This window comes from Podarcis cretensis (assembly GCF_951804945.1).
Source record: "Podarcis cretensis genome assembly, chromosome: 1".
Lineage (NCBI taxonomy): Eukaryota > Metazoa > Chordata > Lepidosauria > Squamata > Lacertidae > Podarcis > Podarcis cretensis.
In genome coordinates, this window is record NC_137170.1 from 73,360,493 (window position 1) to 73,381,447 (window position 20,955).

Consider the following 20,955-nt stretch of genomic DNA (forward strand, 5'->3'; position numbering starts at 1 on the left):
CTTCCCCAGCCACTCTGGGCAGCTTACAGAATATATTAAAAATTGTAAAACATCAGGCATAAAAATTTTCCAATACAGGGCTGCCTTACTGGTTTTGCTATGGGGAATGGAAGGAGAAATGATAGGAAGGCTTCACAAAAGATTTCACACAGTGAAGCCTTCTAGGACAGATGTGTGTCTACTGAGCTGCCATGGGATTTCCCAGGAACAGGGTTGCTATAAGTCCACTGAAAGGCTGGGAAACAATCCCTGAAGACTTTCATTCAGCTGCACACATGTACCCAGAGTAAAAATAATATAAATTCTACAAATTTAAAAAGTTTGTTTTTTATATAAAAAAAATACAGAGTGGTAAAAAAATAAGAGGGACCAGTATAGGAGGAGGACGAAAAGAAGAGAGGAAATACTGAATAATAGCACAAGCTGTATCACTGCTCCTTCTCTATCACCCTCATAAAAAACTGCCAATATGTATTAAGGATGGTTGATTTAAACCATTATTTGTAAGCATGGTATGGTCCTTTCATAACCTCTTATAAAAATGCACTGCTGCATCTGGGAAAGTATCTCATGTCAGAAAGGTAGCTAGAATGGAATCGTGCAAAGTTGTACACATACCATGATTTTTCCACACAATTCATATAGATAAACATGGCTTCTGCAAGGACAAGCCATGTCTAACAAATGGACTTGGACTTTCAAAAATATTTCACCTAATACGCCTGAGTAAGCTTAACAGTCATGGAATATGAGAAGTGGCTCAGGAATTGGTTAAGCAGAGAGTAGGACTAAATGCAGAGGTCTCCAAATGGAGGGATGTAGAAAAGTGGAATTCCCCAAGGATTGGTATTGGGACCTGGGCTTTGAAACTTGTTCATAAATGAAGAAGAAGAAGAAGAAGAGTTTGGATTTGATATCCCGCCTTTCACTCCCCTTCAGGAGTCTCAAAGCGGCTAACAATCTCCTTTCCCTTCCTCCCCCACAACAAACACTCTGTGAGGTGAGTGGGGCTGAGAGACTTCAAAGAAGTGTGACTGGCCCAAGGTCACCCAGCAGCTGCATGTGGAGGAGCGGAGACGCGAACCCGGTTCCCCAGATTACGTGACTACCGCTCTTAACCACTACACCACACTGGGATGTACAGTGAGGTAGCCAAGACTGCTGATGATGCTAAATTGTTCAGCATTGTTAAAACAAAAAGAGATTGAAAACAGCTCCAAAAGGACCTCTCCAAACTGAGTAAAATGGCACGGGCAATTCAATGTAGACAAGTGTAAAGTGATGCATGTTCATATATACACTCATGGGTCTGAACTGGCAGTGACTGACCAGGAAAGAGACCTTGGGATCCTAGTGAATAGCTCAATGAAAGTGTTGACCCAGTGTGTGGCAGCTGTGTAAAAGACAAATTCCATGCTAGGGATCACTAGTAAATGAATATCTTAGTGCCATTATACAAATCTGTGGGGTGACCACATACTGTGTACAGTTCACATCACATCACATCAAAATGAATATTGTAGAGTGTAAAAGGTTAAGAAAATGGCAACCAAATTGATGAAGGGGATAGAACCACTCACCTGGGTTGCAGCACTTGGAACTCTTAGTATAGGGGAAAGAAGAGTATGAGGCGGCGCGATAGAAATTTTTAAATTATGCAAGGCATGGAGGAAGTTTTTCTCCCCCGCTCATAACATTAGAACTCGTGGGGATCCAATTAAGCTGAATGTTAGAAGATTCAGGAGAGACAAGTACCTTTCGTATGCAACTCTCACACACAAAAGCCAGTGATGGGCTAAAAGAAGACTGGACAAATTCATGAAGGACAAGGATCTCAATGGCTACTAGCCATGATGCCTGTTTGCTGCCTCCACAGTCGGAGGCAGTATGTTTTGAATACAGCACAAGGAAAGACTGTTCTTGCAGTCATGTCCTGCTTGCAGGTTTCCCCACAACCAAGCATCTGGTTGGCCACAGTGAGGACACTAGACCAGATGGCTATTGGCCTGACTTATCAGCTTCTTCTTATGTTCTTAAGCTCTTTGATTCTGAGAGTGAATGTGAAAACAACTATCAATGGTTCAGGAACACTTATAAAATGGTGTTTTTAAAAAGCTGATATTTTGCCATCTCTAAGGTTTGAGAGACAGATTACGTAAGAGTCTCAATCAGGAATTTCACTATTGGGTTTGGTAGAACTTCTAGAAAATGGTCCAGATAATAGTGTTCTGAAGTACTTGTTGAAGTGCAAGCCTTTAGTTTTTATCTGATCTCTTTAGCTTCTAAAAAAGCAATTAGATTATCTCTGAAATATGTAGGACACTGCCTCATGAGTAAGCCAACACACCATGTAAGTGATTTGTTTATTGGTAGTGTCATCTGTCTGTCAATGGAAATGTAAAATTTAAACAGAAACTTCGCAAGCACTGTGATAAAAAAATCTTTCAACAAAAAAACTGAAATGTGGGGGCAAATCTTAATATATATACTCTCATCCACTTTACTACTATGAGAACATGAAAGTAATTGTGCATCATGGATTGGTTGGACACAGAGAAATGGTGGGAGAAACCAGCTGGGGAACCCCCAGCAGAAGGCGGCTCAGAGCCAGGGGATTTGTGGTGGGACGAGGATGAGTGGTTGGAGGGAGAAGACTAAGAGGAGGTGTTGGCAGCTGAAGAGGAAACAGGGCTCAGTGAGCAAGGGGAGTCTATGGCAGAGAGCAGAGGTTGAAGCTGCATCAGGAGAGTAGGATGGAGGAGGCCAAGAGGCAGGGATGAGTCAGGCTGGTAAAGAGGCACAGGTGTCTCTACCTCTAGCTGCAACAAGCTCCCCTATCTCAAACACCACTATCTCAACTTAAGTTAACAAGTTATCCAATTTCTTCAGTGGCATCTCCTCAACATAGGTGGGCAGTCTCTATTGGGAGAGCCACAGTCCCCATCATCGCTGACAACTGTCCATGTGGATTGAAGCTGTTGGAAGTTGTAGACCAACAACAGCTGGAGGGCAGCACATAGTTACCCCGACATAGGCAGCCTGCTTCTTCTTTTCAGCTCTTATTTACCATATACTGTGGCCAAGTGGGGTGAGGGGGGCAAGTTCTAGGCACTGTTGTTGAAGAGTTTCCTGCTATGTGGCCTATTTGGCTGGCCATCCACATATATAGCCTTATGTGACATCACCTGAAGAAGAACAGCTGACTATTAACAGGATTTTAAAATCCCCTTGCACCCCACAGAATGACTCTTTCATTGTGGCATAAATTACCCTGTTGCCTGCAAAAACTAATATCTGAATAAGCCTATGTGCCTCTGAGGTACCACAGCAATCTTTTGCTGCTAGAGACTTAACACTACTACTCTTTTGGCTGGTAATAGGTATAAGATATATTTGCCACATCATTTAAATGTCCAAGAGGTAAACCTCTAGCACGATGACTAAACACACCCCCTTGTAAGCTTTTGACTGTTGCTTCATTATTTGACACTATTGTGCCTTTTCTTGGGGAATATTAAAAAGCTATATAATAAATTGGAGTGTAAATCATTTTCACACAACATTTAGTTCCCCCTATGACAAAAATAAATAAATGACCTAGCAAGGGACCAAACTCAGACTCCTGATGGCTGCTGGCATCCAACCAACTTAACGCATGGAAAGGCTGAGATTCCATAAATACAGAAGCTGCAAGTGTTCAGTTTATGAAACAGTCATCACCAAGCCCCAAAGAAAAAATATAATGCATTTATTCAGACACCCACTATGAGCAAAAACAGCTAAACAGGGCACACTTAGAAGCAGCTTAAGAAACATAAATGCTATTAATATATCTTCCAGTAAATAGTTACATACTTTTTCTTCCCCAGTCTCAAAGCAGAGAACATGTACAGAGTACAGAGCTTAGCACAAGTTAAGCACTTTTAAAAATCACTTTGGTTTTAATAGAAGAATCAAATAATACTTATTTGACCAAAATCAATTGGATTAAAAAGTGCTTAATTTAAGCAGGATCCTGCCCAAAATGTATTAACTTCATTGTTATAAAATACGAAGTTGGCTGTATTTCCCAGCATCAAGGCTGACAGCATGCTGTTCTGTTTGCAGCATGTTAAGTACATAAGGTGTTAATCCTTCTGGGGCTGTGCTTAAAAAATTATTTAACATTCAAGCCATTACTTAGCATACAGCTGGTTAGCAGTTTTCCACTAAAGCATTGGCTTCAAGCCCACATATTTTTGTTCTGGCACATACCTGGAGCTGTAAAGGGCTGAGTCCAGAAGCAGCAGCAGCTGCCATTGTTGATGGAATGAACTGCACAGGATAGTTATCACCTGTCGAGAAGAACAATGCATACAGGTTTAGACAATGAGCAGAGAATAGCAGCAGACAAGTATGAACAGGGCCTGTGCTCCACAACACTGCTCTAAGCCTAAACATCTGCAAAAACAAAAGGGGGTTGCTGGGCACAGACTTGCAACTCTAACTTGGAACTTCTGCTCAGCAGATTGCTAGTAGGCAAACTGGCAAAACATAAAATGCAATGCTTAGACCCAAGCATGCCGGCTCTTATTACGGATCACAAAGCATAGCTGCCTTGGAAAATAATTGTTCATTTAAGATAGGTTTCAATTGATAAGCGACACAAAGTGCTATGTGCCCAGTCTTGTCAGATGCTGTGCATCTATTTCTCTAGATTTAAAATAAATAATTGCTGCACTTCTTTGGGGTAACAGGTAAATTAATGGACATGGTCTGATTTCAATAAATTGCTCTGAAGTAACCTTGATGGACATCCCATGCACAGAGAAACAAGAACAAAACAGCAGCAGATCCTGAGCTCTTTTCCTCCCATATCACTGGGGCAGTGAGAATGTGATCAGACACACATATTCAGTGTGGATTACGGATTGGACTCTGCAAGGTGGCACTGAATTTGACCCAGAACTCAGCTCACAGCAAAGAAAGCATAATCTCTTTCAGGATTGTCTCTCCCAAGACCACTGCAATCCCATTCCTGGTGTCTCACACTCAGGTAGGACTATTTCAAGAGCACCCCTGTTACCAGTCTTCCTTTATCATTAATTTGTGATCTTCATGTATCCTTCAGGGCAAAAGGGAAAAGATGTGCCCAGCAATGTGCAGAAGAACCCTAGATCATTTCTCAACAAAATGAAAGCAAGACCTAATTATCTGCTTACTGTTCTTAAAGTAACCATCTCCCATGAAATCAAGGAACATACAGAACACTGTGAATTAATTTTGTGACTACTCATGCATTATGGAGGGAATGAATTTTTGAAGCGGGGGGGGGGGGGGGAGGCTCAAATGACTAAGACCACAGCATTCCCTCAGCAAGCCCCCTACCCTTGGTTCTCTATCTCCTCTCCTACTCCACAAGCAGGAGAACAGAAGGTAGGTAAAGGAAGAGCATGCTCTCACTATACAAAAGTGTCTTTTCCCACCTGGGATTCAACTTCAAATCCCAGGATCCCCAGTGGATAAAAATGCTCTACATATTGGTTGGAACATGTATTGATTCAGCTGCCTCCATCTTCTCCTAGGTAAGGGTTGGGCTTTGGGGTTTTTTAAGAGCTGTGCATAAACGGCTTCTCAAAATTCACCAGTCTATTTGTAGGTGGGGGAATTGAGAAGACTGGTTCACTGAATTTCTCCCAGGGGCGGGGAGAAGTTCTCCAACCGTGTTTTAGGGGAGTTGCTCACAAGAAGTAGTGGTGGTAGCACAGCCTTTTCCCTTTGTTTGTGCCGATGTAAATGCAGCAGCAACTTCATGGGCAGCCTAGCCATCATTCTGCACAATTCTATGGACCTAGTATCGTTCCAGGGCACAGTGGGGAAGACATGGTGGTTGACATGAAAAGAAGGTGCCAAACATTCAGGAAAAAAATGTTTCTGAGAAATTTCATCTCAGCCTGGGTTCCCTACTTCACCTCTAAGATGGGTCAGTGCTCTGATCAAACACTGAATTAGCCCCAAAGTCATTATCTACTCCACATATTGGCAACAGAATACATTCACAAGTCCCTACTGAGCATTGAAAATAAGCTGTTTGGATAATCATACTTTAATTGCATAGATGGGTTTGTTCACATTGATATTTGTCAACACGCATTTCCAGCCTTGCTCCCTATCCTCTACACTCCCTTTGTTTCCACCTCCACTGTTGAAATTTAGATTATGAGGTCACTGGGCCAGGGAACTGTCATTTTTGTCACGAGACTCTGTAAAGTACCATGCATATTGATGATGGAATATGGGTTGGAATACATCTATCAGCATTTTACATCTTATATAAACAGTAAGCACAAGACACAAACCTACAGAATCCCTAATGTTTATAAGAATACAATCATAGGTACTACTGCAATTCCAGGGTATTTAGAAAATTACTGCTAAAATAAGAAGCACAGAAAAAAAGAGGCTGCTTGCTGCCTATGTGAATATGGTTACCTATATATGGTACCTTTTCAGATTATCACCACAACTAGGCAGTGTCTGTAGCCACCCCACCCCCATGCCATTTTAGCACGCTTTTGCAAAGTAGAAAGCAGAATGGGAGAGGGGGAGGAAGGGAGGTTAAAAAATGAACTTGCAATTTAAAAAAAAAAAAAGACAGTGATTGATAAATTACACAATAACCATGCTTTAATAGAGTATCACTTCAGCTTCTTATTTAAAGTCAGTGTTATGTACTATCTCTAGGCTATGTTTTAATAAACTGCTCCTCTGTACATTTTTTACATTTATAATAACCAAGCTGCTTTGCATCAACTCTATATTACATTTAGAATGTAATAAGGTAGGTGCGGTGTAGAAGGGATACAAAACAATGCAGTCAGGGAATGGCAAGTTTTCTCCTACACACATAACACCTCAATTCCCAAGCCTCTGAAATCCTCATAAAGCACCCTCCCTCTGCTTACCACCCAAAGCGCCACAGGACTCAGATAAGCTCAGTGTAAATGTTAAGTTGCTTTCACTTTTTAAACAAATTGTGAAGTTCTAATCCACAATGTCTCTCTGCATCATATCCATAATACCTCATCAGACCATTGAGCACAGTATGTGCTTGTACACAGTCCACTAACAATTGGCTTCTGATTGCATACGGAGCACTGCTACAATGCCTTTGCTAACCTACATTGTGCTGGTGTCCTATGGAGTAACATTCATAAAATCTGATCTTATTTTCCCCCTTTCTATGAGTTGATTTTAGTTTGCAGAGGGCTGATGTTGTTTTTTAAATAACTAAATTGCTTTCTTAAAGTATAAAACTCTTGCCTCTCTATGGTTAGATAATTCTGCTTATCTTCTTTGAAGGCTAAACAAAATTATCTGAATACAGAGTATCCTCATCAAAAAGTTAAATAATGTTTCTTTGGTAAACAGACTTTAAAAAAAAGAAGTCATCACAAAGATATTGAATAAATGATGCTTTAAATAGGAGAGAAATAAGCATTCAAGCACAAGCATGGACTGCATTGCTGAACATTTCCAAGGCATTCTTTCTTTAAATATTATGAATTATTTATCCCCGTTCCATGCAGCAACCCTGCCACTGTTTCCCCCTTTTGTAAATTCAAGAGTAGTTGCTTTATTTGTACTAAAACATTTTCCATGTCAAACATTTTTTTTGAAAAAATAATATCAAACCCTAAAAGAATTCCCTGTAGCACTCCTTTTTCACAGCTGTCATGCTTCCATGGATACACACACACACACACACACACACACACACCTTAAAGTTAATTTATTAGTGTCTATACCACACCCTATAGTGTTCTCTGGATCACCTGGTGGCTATGGCTTTCCCTTTTACTTATGACATCCCCCCCCCCATTTCTATGTTTCTCTCTCCCCGACCCCCCAAATCATGAAGTGTCCCTTCTAGGATTAAATGGAAGCATTTTAAAGTGAACTGTATATGGTTAACGTAATCCTACTGCATTATATAATAGCATTATCCAGAGAACAAAGCATGACACTTCATACGAATGGAATGTTTTGCTGACAGGAGTAGAACTAAAGCAGGGACAGGTTCCTTGTGGGGAGAGGCAGGGGCCAGGAGCTGGGGACAAAGGAGAGAGATGGTGGAAGTTTTACATTTTTAATTGCAGAAGATGCATATTTCCACTTTTAATTTTCCAAGCACGCACACCACACACACACACACACACAGAGAGAGAGAGAGAGACACATGCAAAATAGATAAAGGATCTTATTGGTAGCTGTCTTGGCAATCTATCACTCAACATGTTGTAGCAATTTTTTTCAAATTTGTTTCTGGATTTGGAATGCTTGCGTGAGGACCTATTCTTCTTTAATTTTATGAAGGTAGACAAAACAAGTCAGAACAGGTCCTTTGAAGGCATAGGTGTGTACTAGTCTTGATTACTGGAAGAATGGCTCAAGGAACGGGGTGGGGGGAACAAATCCCCAGTCATCCTTGTTTTGAAAACTACCCTTCTCAGCTCCCCGGCTTTGCTGAATGTCTATTTATATTGGTGCTTCTATTGTTTATATATACATAGGTGCTTATTAAGTCCCAGAATGATTTACCAACTTCTGTTTCAGATTTCAAACTGGCCAGTGCTCTTTAAACAATTGTGGGCAGCCACAGCACATACTAGAAACATATTGTTCTAGATCCAGAGCAAAGCAGTGTTTCCTGGTTTTGAACATTAAGGGCTGCTCCGTACATTTACTTTTTCCTACATGGAAGGCACCTTTCATTCTCTGAAACAGTTGGAAATTCGTGTATAGACCATGACTTCCGATGATTCTACACAAATGTTTGTTGCTCTGTGTGCGCAGGTCAAGAAGTCCAATTGACCACAGCTGTTCGCTACATGCTCAACCACTTTGAAAACTGATCAGTTTCCCTTCCAGTGTATTTGACAAAACAATGTTAATGCTAATTAATGTAAATTGCTAAAGAATTGCACAACCCTTCCTAGAATAAAAAGCAAGGGATTTGATCTATAGCTCTCGGTGCTTTATAGCTTGCTTCTGACATAATAAAAATAACAGTATAATAGAGTTGTTAGCTCAGATCTAGTCTTGCAAAAAGAACAGCCAAGATGGCAAATCTGAGTTATGCAGATGTTCTGATTTAACCATTTTTGTAGTTAATTCTTAGGCACATCCTTTAATCAGGAAGTGAAGAACACCTTTTCTAAACTAAGCAAAACAAGGCCTCAAAATAAAAAGTATGGCAGCACAAAACACCTTGGTTTTTGTTTTGCTTTTGACATATAATCTGAACAACTGAAACTATTAAGAATGTTAAGACTGTGTGTGTCAAGAACCCTGCAGGATCGTACCAAAGTTCTGTCTAGTCCTGTATCCTGTTTCCACAGCAGCTAGCCAGATACAAATGGGAAGCCCATAAGCAGAATATGAGCACAACAACATTCTCCTGCTACTTTCCCTTAGTCACCGCATGGCACAAAAGAAAGAGGCTATGGGAGTAGGGAGGACCCTAAATCATGATATTAGCCACTTCTGGATCTTGAACACTACGAGTATAAATTCACAAAAACAACATAGCTATAGGACATCACCTGCATTACCTAAGAAATCCTCACAACAATTATGTAAAGTAGATCAATGTTATTATCTGCATATAGCAGAGAAAACAGTTCACAGTGAGAAATAGTGGTTTGCCTAAGGAAACTAGTGAGCTCATAAATTAGATGAGATTTGAATCAGGGACTTGCTGGCTCACTGCTCACTTTCTTAGCCACAACATTTAGACCAGCTTTCATATTTCCTACCCAGTAACATTTCCTCTATGCTTGACTAAATTAACAGTCAACTAGCATGTCTTCATATTTGCCAAAGATCTCAAACCATTCATAGTACTTTTTTCATGATATGAAGGAGTCAAAGTAATCAAGAGTAATTGCTCGATCCATGCAAATAATTGTTGGCTTTGTAATAGCTCTACTTTATGTATCTAATTTAAATATGGTCCAACTTCTATAGTAGGGTGTCCTGAGAGAATTGTCAAGTGTATGTGGGTCAGCAGACAACAGTAATTTGAGTTACACAGCATCTTAAAGTTTTAATTAATCTGGTATATGCTATATATACCAAAAGGAGTACCTATAAAAATTAATTAGGTGATCTATGCAGCCCAGATTTTTCAATTAGTACTTGCTATGCTGGAAAATTGTATTATACAATCTTGAGAAGTATGCTAGCTAATTTTAAGAAATCTGTTATCACATTCATGACTGATATTTGCTAGCTTGGGACCCTGTAATCTCTAATAGCTGTGACACAAGGGAGGAGGTAGAAGACATTGTTGGCATGCAGAAGGGCCCAGCTTCAGTCCCTGATCTCTCCCATTTTTGTTTTTTTAAGGCTCAGATACATGAGACATGAAATATTCCTTCCTGAGGGAGTATATAGCGTTGCGTTCTTCTGATCATTCCATCAGCGCAAGAATTTTGGCTTGCAGGACAGAATGAGCTCCCCTCTTCTGCCCCTTGCTGTTCCTGGTGTTCTCCTGACCCCTCCTGAATCAATTTCTGGGACATGGGGGAGGGGAGGAAGGCAAGTCCTGTTGTGCAAGTGTAGTCTTTGCTCAGGACAGTAATGGGACCTGTTAGCTGAATGCCTCCTTTAGCCCCTAGAGATAAGGAGTGTGACCCAGCAAAAGGCCACTTCTTGTGTCCCATGTAGGTGACTCAACTTGCATTGTCCAAAAAAGTCAAGGATAGAAGGAAATATGAGAGGCATGCACAAACCTACGACTCCCTGTAATGCCCTTGCATGATGCCTGATGTGCAAACCTGGAGGGGAGAAAACTACATCTAAAACTTCCCTTAAAATGACACCTACAAGCAGGGACTATGCCAGTTTTCTTATCTTCTTATATAGCTTGGTTGTTCACATTGCCAATAGTTAGACTGGTTTCAACATGTTTAGTACATAAAAGGACAATGTTTCTCACTCACATGAGGACATCATCATTTCACAGATTAATTGGGGGAAGTTAAGGCAAAGTATGCATCCCAGATCACAAATCAGTCAATGACTAAGTGGAGGGCTAGATTCTAGCCATTCCAGTCCAATTCTGACACTTAGCATTTAAAAATCAATTTTCCGTAAATGTATTTTTAAGAAACTACCAAGACAGAGCAAAGCGCAACAAATGGAAATAATTTCTGCAGTGTTATTTGGCACAATATCTTACTAAACTTACTTGAAAAGAGTTTATATTTAACTTGGATTACATTTAATATGCAGTTTACATTCTAAAACATACGGTTTGGTTTCAGAACCGATCCCACCTTTTTCTGAAAGCCACTGCAATATTCCCATTAACAGCAGTAGCAGATTCCAAATGAAAATTTTGCATCTAACATTCAAAGGAAATGCTGTAACCATTTTGTTGTTTAATATTAATTAGAGGGGGTGAGATTAATTAGAAAAAATAAAGATGCTGCTTCTGGCTGAGATGTAGGTTTACAAGGAATATACACATGAAAATAAGGTTGATTTTTATTTACTTAAATATCTCCTTACCCTGAGTTTCTTTGCTAATGTGGCTTTAAACATTTAAAGTCCTGTTTACAAGGAGACTCTGAAAGTAGCTTCAAACCATTATATCCCTAATTGAATTCCCCAGGAGCACAGTAAACTCAAAGGAATAAAGAAAGAAATCATAATATTTGCTGAATCATCTCCAAACATCTCTCACTGCGAAGTTGCATGACCTGTTACAAGCCTGAATTGATGATTGTAGCTGAACTGCTGAAACCTCTGTTATTTAGATGGAAATCGTATAAATTGCTGCCCAATTGAAATACACAAATTAAATCATACCTACCTTTACTTTTTATCTCTAATTATAAAGATGGCTTGCACAAAACACTAGTATGTGTATATATATATTATGATGATAAAAGGGCCTTAAAAAGATATATATGTAACCTCATAAAGAGTCAGGCTACTCTCACAAATTGGCAGAGAAGAAAGTCAATAAATTCAAAAGAAATAATTTTGTGGTATACAGAAGTAAAATAAATATGGCCCTGAGAATTCAATTCCCTGGTTCTCTCTGGAAGAAGTTTTCATCTAGACTTGCAAAAGAAATCCACATATTTCCTTTCCTCCCCACCCCTTCCCCCAGCTTTTACATATCACTGTCTATACCAGGCAGATTACAAGGAGTAGCCATGGCTAATATCTTAACATGTTAAATAGTTTCACAACCCTGTCAACTTACCTGGCTTGTAAGTTATTCCTGGGGGGAAAAGGAATCCCTGCTGGGCTGCAGCAGCCGCTGCCAATGTCCGCTGGTCGTGTGGAAAAATTGGGATCATGAGCGGAGGCATGTGACCCTGAACCTGCTAAACAGAAGACAGTCTCTGATCAGAAATAGCACAAATTTGTCCTGACAGATAACTCTCCAGCACTGATAGTGTGCCTGCATTCACAGAGTCCAACCAAACCTTCTACTAACCATAATCCTTGCCAATTTCACATTGTCACATCAAAGCCATAGTAGCTTTGTTCTCCCTCAATGTCAAAGGTGCAACAACCTGTACTTTTTTTTGTTCTACTAAGTTTTGCTTAAATCTGGGCCTGCTCTAAAAGAAGATTTCTCTCACTCTCCTTTTTGTTTTTTATCCTGCTTCTGTACTTTATAGTTTCATTTGTTTCTAAAATGATGTCACGTTCAAGTGCAAAATTCAAGCACTTTTTAAAAATTCAACCTACTGAATCTATACGGCAAATAATTCAATGTTTTCAAAAGACTAGCAAAATTTCAGTACCTCTTTAAATGAAACCAAAATTCTTGGCTTTCAATTAAACTAATATTTTGCTTGTCTATCCAGTTTACAGCTTTAAACACTATCATAAAGCCTGATATTTATTGTGTGGTATTGACCATTTTAGAATTAATCCCACTGCATCAAATTTCATATGACCTTCATAAATGTATCAAAAGCCAAAACGTTGAAATAAAAAAAAAAATACAGAAGCAGAAAATTATTCAGATACTCATCAGGCTTTATATTTGGGCAAACAGAACTAGAGAGGTGGGAATCAGGAGATTTTAATATTCAGCTTTATTTCTCCAGATACCTGGATCATGACAACTATGCCAAAAGATGGCTGGATCCAATGAAATGCCGTGTTTCTTTTTTCTTTTGGCTTACTCAGAACTAATGCAAGGATTTTGCCGATGATTACAAAAAAGTATAAAAATGAATTGTTTTATAATCAGAAAATAATTCCAGCCCCTTCTCTTGTTGCAAATGAGTGGTTTCAAATTCTATTAAAAATAAACTTCAATGGCTTTTTGTTGGGATTTAATTCCTACAAAACTTTTTTAGTGGTAAAAATCCATATGTTGACCTATGACACTGTTTAAATAGTGCCAAATTTTCTTGTCATATCCATGTTCCTCTTCCAACATCTGATGCAGACCAGAAAGGCTACTGTGTGTGCGCTTCTAAGAGAGCTAATTTACCAACAACTCTTCTCTGGGGGAAAAGCCCTAAGATGTAGGTTAATAAAGGTCAAGCAAAACATAAACACTTTACAGTATTTTTCGGAATCCATTTCTCAGGAAAATCAACTTATAATAAAAAGGTCTTTGTGCAATTACTGCCATGGCACTGGGGCGTGAAAGAAACTAGCTATGAGCAGCCATTTCTTTTATTTTAGCTGACGTAAGCCCAGTTTCTCCATGTTAGCGACAAATTTAACATGGTTAAATTGAAGTCGATCCCCCTGTGTCCAGTATCAACTTTTTATACACTACCAAGTTGGTTGCATGATAATTGTTCCTATAGGCCGTTGAATAAACAAGCAAAAACAATGTCAGTGTCTAATGGCGGCGGTACACCATCAGTTAGGAACTGAATAAAATGAGTTTCACAATAATTTTGAGTGCTTTTAGAGTGGATGTTGAATCAAACTGATCCAGAGTCATCCACAACTCCTGGAATCGAAGTAGTAAAGAGTAAACTTGAAGTCATCTATCACAATAGCCGTGTAGACTATGGCCAGATGGTGCAGACAAAAGCCAAAAGACAACCACATTTACTTAAGAAGGAAGAAGCAGTGGCCATTTCTGGAAGTGACTGAAGTTTGTTCCTCTGGTGTGCATGATTTATGACAACTGTACATTAAAAGCAAAATTAGATGTTATAGAAGGGGCTGGGTTACTACTCAAATATATTTGATTTCCCCCCCTCTGTCTATAATATCATCCAGTGAAACATACTGTGTGGCATGGTAGTCATACTGTGAGTGCCCCCCCCCCCTCATTACTATTTCAGATCACTGACTGCTACTGCACATTGGAATATATGGTAGTTTATTTATGCTAAAATTTCAGAGAAGATCTATTCATGTGTAGATCTGGTATTTTTTATTTATTAATTTATATTCACTCTAAAAAATGGAAAACTAGGATCTCTCAGGGCAATAAGGGACTAGCCCTTACCAATGTGATAGCTATACGTATGGTGGCCTATCTATCTATGTATCCATCCATTCATCCATACTGCCCTTCGTCCAAAGATTACAGGGCCGTTCACAATATAAAAACAAAAAAATACATACTACAGTGGTACCTCGGGTTAAGAACTTAATTCGTTCTGGAGGTCCATTCTTAACCTGGAACAGTTCTTAACCTGAGGTACCACTTTAGCTAATGGGGCCTCCTGCTACCGCTGTGCTGCTGCTGCACGATTTCTCTTCTCATCCTGAAGCAAAGTTCTTAACCCGAGGTACTATATCTGGGTTAGCGGAGTCTGTAACCTGAAGTGTCTGTAACCCAAGGTACCACTGTACATACAAATGTAGACAATACCCCCCCAATAGTTTAAAAGGACATATTGATTAATTAGCCAAAGGCCTGGGAGAAGAGGAATGTGTTTGTCTGGCACCTAAAGATATGCTACAAAGCCGCCAGGCAAGCATCCCTGGGGAGAGCATTCCACAAATGGGGAGCCACCACAGAAAAGACCCATTCTCGTGTTGCTGCCCTCCAGGCCTCTCATGGAGAAGGCACACAAAGAAGGACTTCAGATGATGATCACAGGGTCTGGGTCACTCCATATGGGGACTGGTAGTGCTTGAAGCATTGCAATTCCGAGCTTTTTAAGGCTTTAAACCAGCACTCTGAATTGGGCCTGGAAACTAATTGTCAGCCAGTGCAGTTGGGCCAGGATTGGTACAATATGCTCAAACCATCTTGCCCCGGTGAGCCACCTGGCCACTGAATTCTGCACCAGCTGAAGTTTCCAAACTGCCTTCAGAGGCACCCCCATGTATAATATGTTGCAGCAATCTAACCTAGAGTTTACCAGAGCATAGACAACAGAAGTTAGGTTATCCCTGTCCAGATAGGGGTGCACCTGAGCCTCAAGTGATAGGAAAGATCCACAAGTACCCACAAACTGTGTACCTGCTCCTTCAGAGGGAGTGTAATCCCATCAAAAGCAGGCAACCTTGCACCCATCCAGTCTAGGTAATCACCAACTAACAGTGCCTTAGTCTTATTGGGATTGAGCTTTAGATTGTTGGCTCTCATCCAATCCATTACTGAAGCAAAACAACGGTCCATCACATCTACTGCTACACCTGCAGATGTAAAGGGAAAATAGAGCTGTGTGTCCTCAGCATATTGCTGCCAACATACTGTAAGACTCCATATGACTCCACTCAGTGGTTTCATGTAGAAGTTAAACAGCATGGGGATAAAACTGAACCCTGAGCAACTCCACATTGAGGGCTCCACAGGGCTGAACAGCACTCCTCAAGCAACACCCTCTGGAAACGACTATTCAAGTAGGACTGGAAGCACAGTGAGAAGAATACCTTTGATGGGGGGCCCATAATATGGTAAAAAACAAGGTGGAGGGCAAGGAAAGTGAAACCGCCATGTGCTTTTCTGATTTGCAGTCACAAGGCTTGAAGCTTACAAACAGATTATAGGAATGAAGCTTCCACAAACCTTCATACTTTAAGTGGGGATGTTCTTAAATCCTCTAATATCCAGATAATGTGGCACAGTAGAAGCAGACAAGACTTAAAGGTAAAGGTAAAGGGACCCCTGACCATTAGGTCCAGTTGTGACCAACTCTGGGGTTGCGGCGCTCATCTCGCTTTATTGGCCGAGGGAGCCGGTGTACAGCTTCCGGGTCATGTGGCCAGCATGACTAAGTCGCTTCTGGAGAACCAGAGTAGCACACAGAAACGCCGTTTACCTTCCCACCGGAGCGGTACCTATTTATCTTTGACGTGCTTTTGAACTGCTAGGCTGGCAGGAGCAGGGACTGAGCAACGGGAGCTCACCCCGTCACGGGGATTTGAACCGCCGACCTTCTGATCGGCAAGTCCTAGGCTCTGTGGTTTAACCCACAGCGCCACCCGCATCCCTATCTCTAGACAAGACTTAGTGTCCCCTTTTTTCTGAGTTAACCAGAAACAAGTGTATATTGGAGCACCAGGACAGATGTATAAGGTGTGTAGTGAGAACACGAATCCCTACACAGGACAAAAGGCATAAGGTATGCACTATGGAGTAAAATGTGCCCTCCCTTTTTTAAAAAATAAAATAAAATAGCATACACAGTGATGATAATTTGAACTAAGCCACTGGCATTCTCTCTGGGTATGCTGGAAGCAAACATTGAAGATGTAGCCCTTAGTGTTTTATGCTAGTTAATCTAGCAGGGTGAGGATAGCCAGCTTCATTAAGTCATATAAATTCTCAAAAAGGTTAATTGCTTCTCTGTTCCTTGAGTCTTTCTGAAAAATCATGACACCAGCAGATGCCAAAGAAAAACTCAGGACTCTCTTTTCTTCCTCTTCAGAAAAGCAATATATTGTTGCACCAACACCTCTTTCTTTCTGTCTCCTTTGCTAACTTGATGATGGTGCCTTTTTATTTTTGCCATCTGCCCTGGAGCTTCATTAAAGATACATGAATGGACTAACTAGCCTGATATCTTGTGAGGAACAGGTGCTATTGTTTGTCCCTGAAGACTTGCACTAAAGATCTGACTCTGAATACTTGAGAAAGAGCATCTGCAGCAGTCAGTCAGAGAGCAACTTGGCAAAGACCTTGCTATGTGCTAATGTGCAAACAGAGTGACACTCAAGGGGACTCATTTTCTCTTTCATGAAGATTTAACTTTCTTTTTTCTAACATGATTGAAAATAACTACTGAAATCTGAACAATCCTCTTTGTTTAATGCCTGTCACTCAGCTACAGAAGAGAAACTACAAGAAGTTCTGATTTCATTCCCTGTAAAATAGAGATCCATTGAAAAGTAATTCTTGATGTCTCCCAATTCACAAAACAAATTGTCAGTTAAAGTAACCACAGTTGAAGACTGTTGAAAACAAAGGATTTTTAAAGGCTTTGTCTAATTCTGTTGTTGCCTCAGATTTTAGTTTCAGGGGATTGCTAAATTTAGGTTTCTGTTACTGCTTTGTGTATTTAGCTGTGGTCTTTGCAAGTGCCACAAACAGTTATGGCTAAAATCATACGACATTTTGTAATAATGGTATAACCCTCCAACACCTTGGAGTGGCTTTGCATCCATCAAAAAGGAAAAAAGTTTTATATCATTCCATCACCAAGCAGCAGATTCAGTCTACTTAGATTCAGGCACTTTTAACAGCACTAAAGAACTGGCAAGTGAACATCACATTAGTAACATATGCTTTAATATTCCGAATGCACTGTATATCCATCTTTAAAGATGTGCACAGATGTGTATTGATTTATGGTTCATGTTTATTTGTTGATACACAAATTTGTTATACATGCTGTAATTTAAAATAAATAAATAAATAAATAAATGATGTGCACATGACAGACAAGGAAATAGCTATTCTAAAATGTCAGTTCTAATTTTATATCTCTGGGTAATATTTCCTATTTTTGCAAGGAAGTATGTTAAAAGGTAATTTACTTTGGATAATTTAAACAACTGAGTGAACAATATTATAGTTTGTACTAGCTATGATTCATAAAACTGTCAAAAGTTCCCTACTAAAGGCCAGAGCCACTCTATAAAGACATAAGGGATGTCTTACTACAGCTTTACAAAACTCTACCAAACATTATTGCACTTTATTGCTGTATATTTGACATTCTAATATGAGAACCTTATTCTTTGTCTGTAAAAGAATAAAAAGAAGTATACACAGATATGCAGCGCTAGTTCGATTCAGGAGCTCCTTGTGTGTATATATAGAGCAAAGCCAGCTATAGATAGTTAGATGTTAGTATACACACATACAGCAAATGTACAGCCAACAAATTCCCTAAATGTTGGGAAAGCCCTGCACACTTTAAAATACAATCTACATATAGTGTTATTAGTTCCAGTCTACAATCCAATTAGGGTGTGTTACATTACTGCGCTCATAGTTTATGACAAATTTATGATGAAATGGTCATCTGATTGTGTCAGGCTAAATTATGCACCTAGATTACCAACAAGCCTATAATGAGATGAGTAGTGTGGAGCTGGTTCATCAATATGTATCCCCTTTGCTTCTTTCTTCACTTATACTTGATGTAAATCCATATTTTTACTGCCTGTCTACTGTTGTGATCAGTTTGTAGCTATACATTTAGTCATATAGTATAATATAGGAACAAAAAGACATCTAAATCCTATTTTATAATGCTAAAAGAATGAAAAATGACTAATTAAATAACTTTAAACTGTCTACGCTTTCAAGAAAGAGTCACTAGGAGGGAAGGAAGATGTCTCAGCTATAAAAAAATTAATAAAACATGTTATGCAAAAGTGAATTTATGGCTCATTTGGAATTAGAGATCTACCACCTTCTCAATCCATACAAATGCATAATCTTGTCAATTAAATATTATTGTTAAGGTCTAGTAGTATGTTAAAATCACTTTAAAGTGCAACTAAGGAAAATTCATGTGTGTTTATTACTCCTTATGGGTCTATTAGTGGGCATTTTATTCAGATTTGTGTTGTAAAATCTGCATAAACTCAGCATATTGTTATCCCCATGTGTGCATTTGTTTGGTTAAAGCATAACAGCAAATCTCGGTTACTACAACTTCTGAAAAAGTCAGGAGTGCTAAAAGAGTCTCACTTTTTAAGCAGAACGAAACAGTTTATGGCTACAAGAGAGAAAAGTTGACTATTATGCAAATTTTCACAGTCAGTGGTCACTCTGCCATGACAGAAGACAGAACAAGTCCATTAATTCAAATATCCCATAAGACTAGTGAAGAGGTATATGTTTCATGTTTCCACTCTGCCTTGTTCATCGGAAGTAAGTAAAAATACTAAGGACACATACCTGTATTTTCATTCAGTGTTCCTATTCAAGCACATTAGTTCTACATGTTAATAAGGTCAATTTAGGTAATGACTGGCCTAACTTTGGGATAACACTAAAACCTGCAGTTCATATGTCCTCTTTACCCCATCCCACACAACCAAACAACAAATCTCTCCCTCTCTCTCTCTCTCTCTGTTTTCTTTAAATTCTTACTGACATTTGTTTTTTTTAAACAATGGTCATGTATGGTGTACTCACACAAAACACAAGGTTTCTATTTTATAGCATTACATATTATCTAAGTTTACGTGGGTTGCTCCATCCCACCCCAAGATCTTGCCTTGAACCTCTGCCAATAGCTCTGAGGTAAATGAGAGGGTAAATCTAATTATATTTTGTTAATGTAAAGGAAAATTCCCCATATATCAGAGAGAGAGAAGTCAGTCCTAAACAAATACTTCAGCCCTAAACATATTTATCAAATCCTGATTGTAACAAAACATATCTAAATATACACATTTAGTATCCAAACCTGCATATTGTTATAGGTTTTGGGTGCCAGAGTTTGTGGGTGCAAGGTACTCACACTTCCTAGAAAATGTTTGAAGTTAACCAATATTGGAGTATTAAGAGAATGTGCCATAATGTTAAAATGTTAAAATATAAGCCATGCTAAAAAAAAAAAAGACAGTCTGGCAGATAAAGTAATCTCCTGGAGAGATGGACCATTAAAGAGCACCAAAAATGAGTGATGACCCATTAAGAACGCCGTTAACAAAGACTCTCTGGGCTGGACAGAAAATGGGGAAATCCCCTCCCTGAGGTAAGAGCAGAGACAAAAGGCCAGAGTTTCAGGAGGGAGGGGCAGAATTGCAGTGGGCAATGAAAAGGACGGTTTTGCAAGCTGCAGAGCACAATGAGGGCTGTCTGTTTTATGCTGCAGAGAGAGTCAGACACATTGTTTGGGGTCTCTTTGAATCAGTGTCTGCAGCAATGGAAGGAACAGGACCCTCTTGGGATGTGAATGCTCTGTACTCATCTTCATCCATGCTCAGGTTGTATGTGCAAATAAACCATATATCACAAAGACACCACAGTCTCTGCTGTGCCTCATTGTCCCAAAGGAAACACATACCCTGGTAAGTGCCTGGTACCCCTAAAATCTTGCACCACTCTGAGATTGGGGTGGTGTGTAACAAAATTCTTAACTGATACAATTCCTATGCTAATTTGGTAATGTATGCATCTATGGTTTCCTATTTCCAGTAACATCTAGATTCTGGACAACAGAGACACATGGGCTAAACAAATTGCACACTTCCTTGCAACCCCAGTGCAACTCCTGTCTTGGGCATGTGATGCTGTTGTCATCCACACTGTTTCCTTCTTATGGAAGCTACTGCTGGTGCAGAATGTAGCAGCTAAGCTGCTAATAATAATAATAATAATAATAATAATAATTTATTATTTGTACCCCGCCCATCTGGCTGGGTTTCCCCAGCCACTCTGGGCGGCTTCCAACAAAGATGAAAAATACACTAAAATGTCACATATTAAAAACTTCCCTGAACAGGGCTGCCTTCAGATGTCTTCTGAATGTCAGGTAGTTGTTTATCGCTTTG

The 20,955-nt window shown here is 39.6% G+C and overlaps 1 protein-coding gene across 10 annotated transcripts in view; it reads right to left on the bottom strand.

Annotated features, from left to right (window-relative positions):
• Nucleotides 1–20,955, bottom strand: part of SOX6 (SRY-box transcription factor 6) — a 435,786-nt gene that overhangs the window by 84,994 nt on the left and 329,837 nt on the right. For 9 of the 10 annotated variants that reach the window (XM_079966105.1, XM_079966106.1, XM_079966103.1 and 6 more), the window contains 2 exons: nt 12,260–12,383; nt 4,255–4,334 (listed from right to left, as the gene is read on the bottom strand). In XM_079966105.1, coding sequence (XP_079822231.1) covers nt 4,255–4,334; nt 12,260–12,383 — 204 coding nt within the window. The remainder of the gene's footprint in view (nt 1–4,254; nt 4,335–12,259; nt 12,384–20,955) is intronic. The other variant, XM_079966110.1, reaches the window with a different exon arrangement.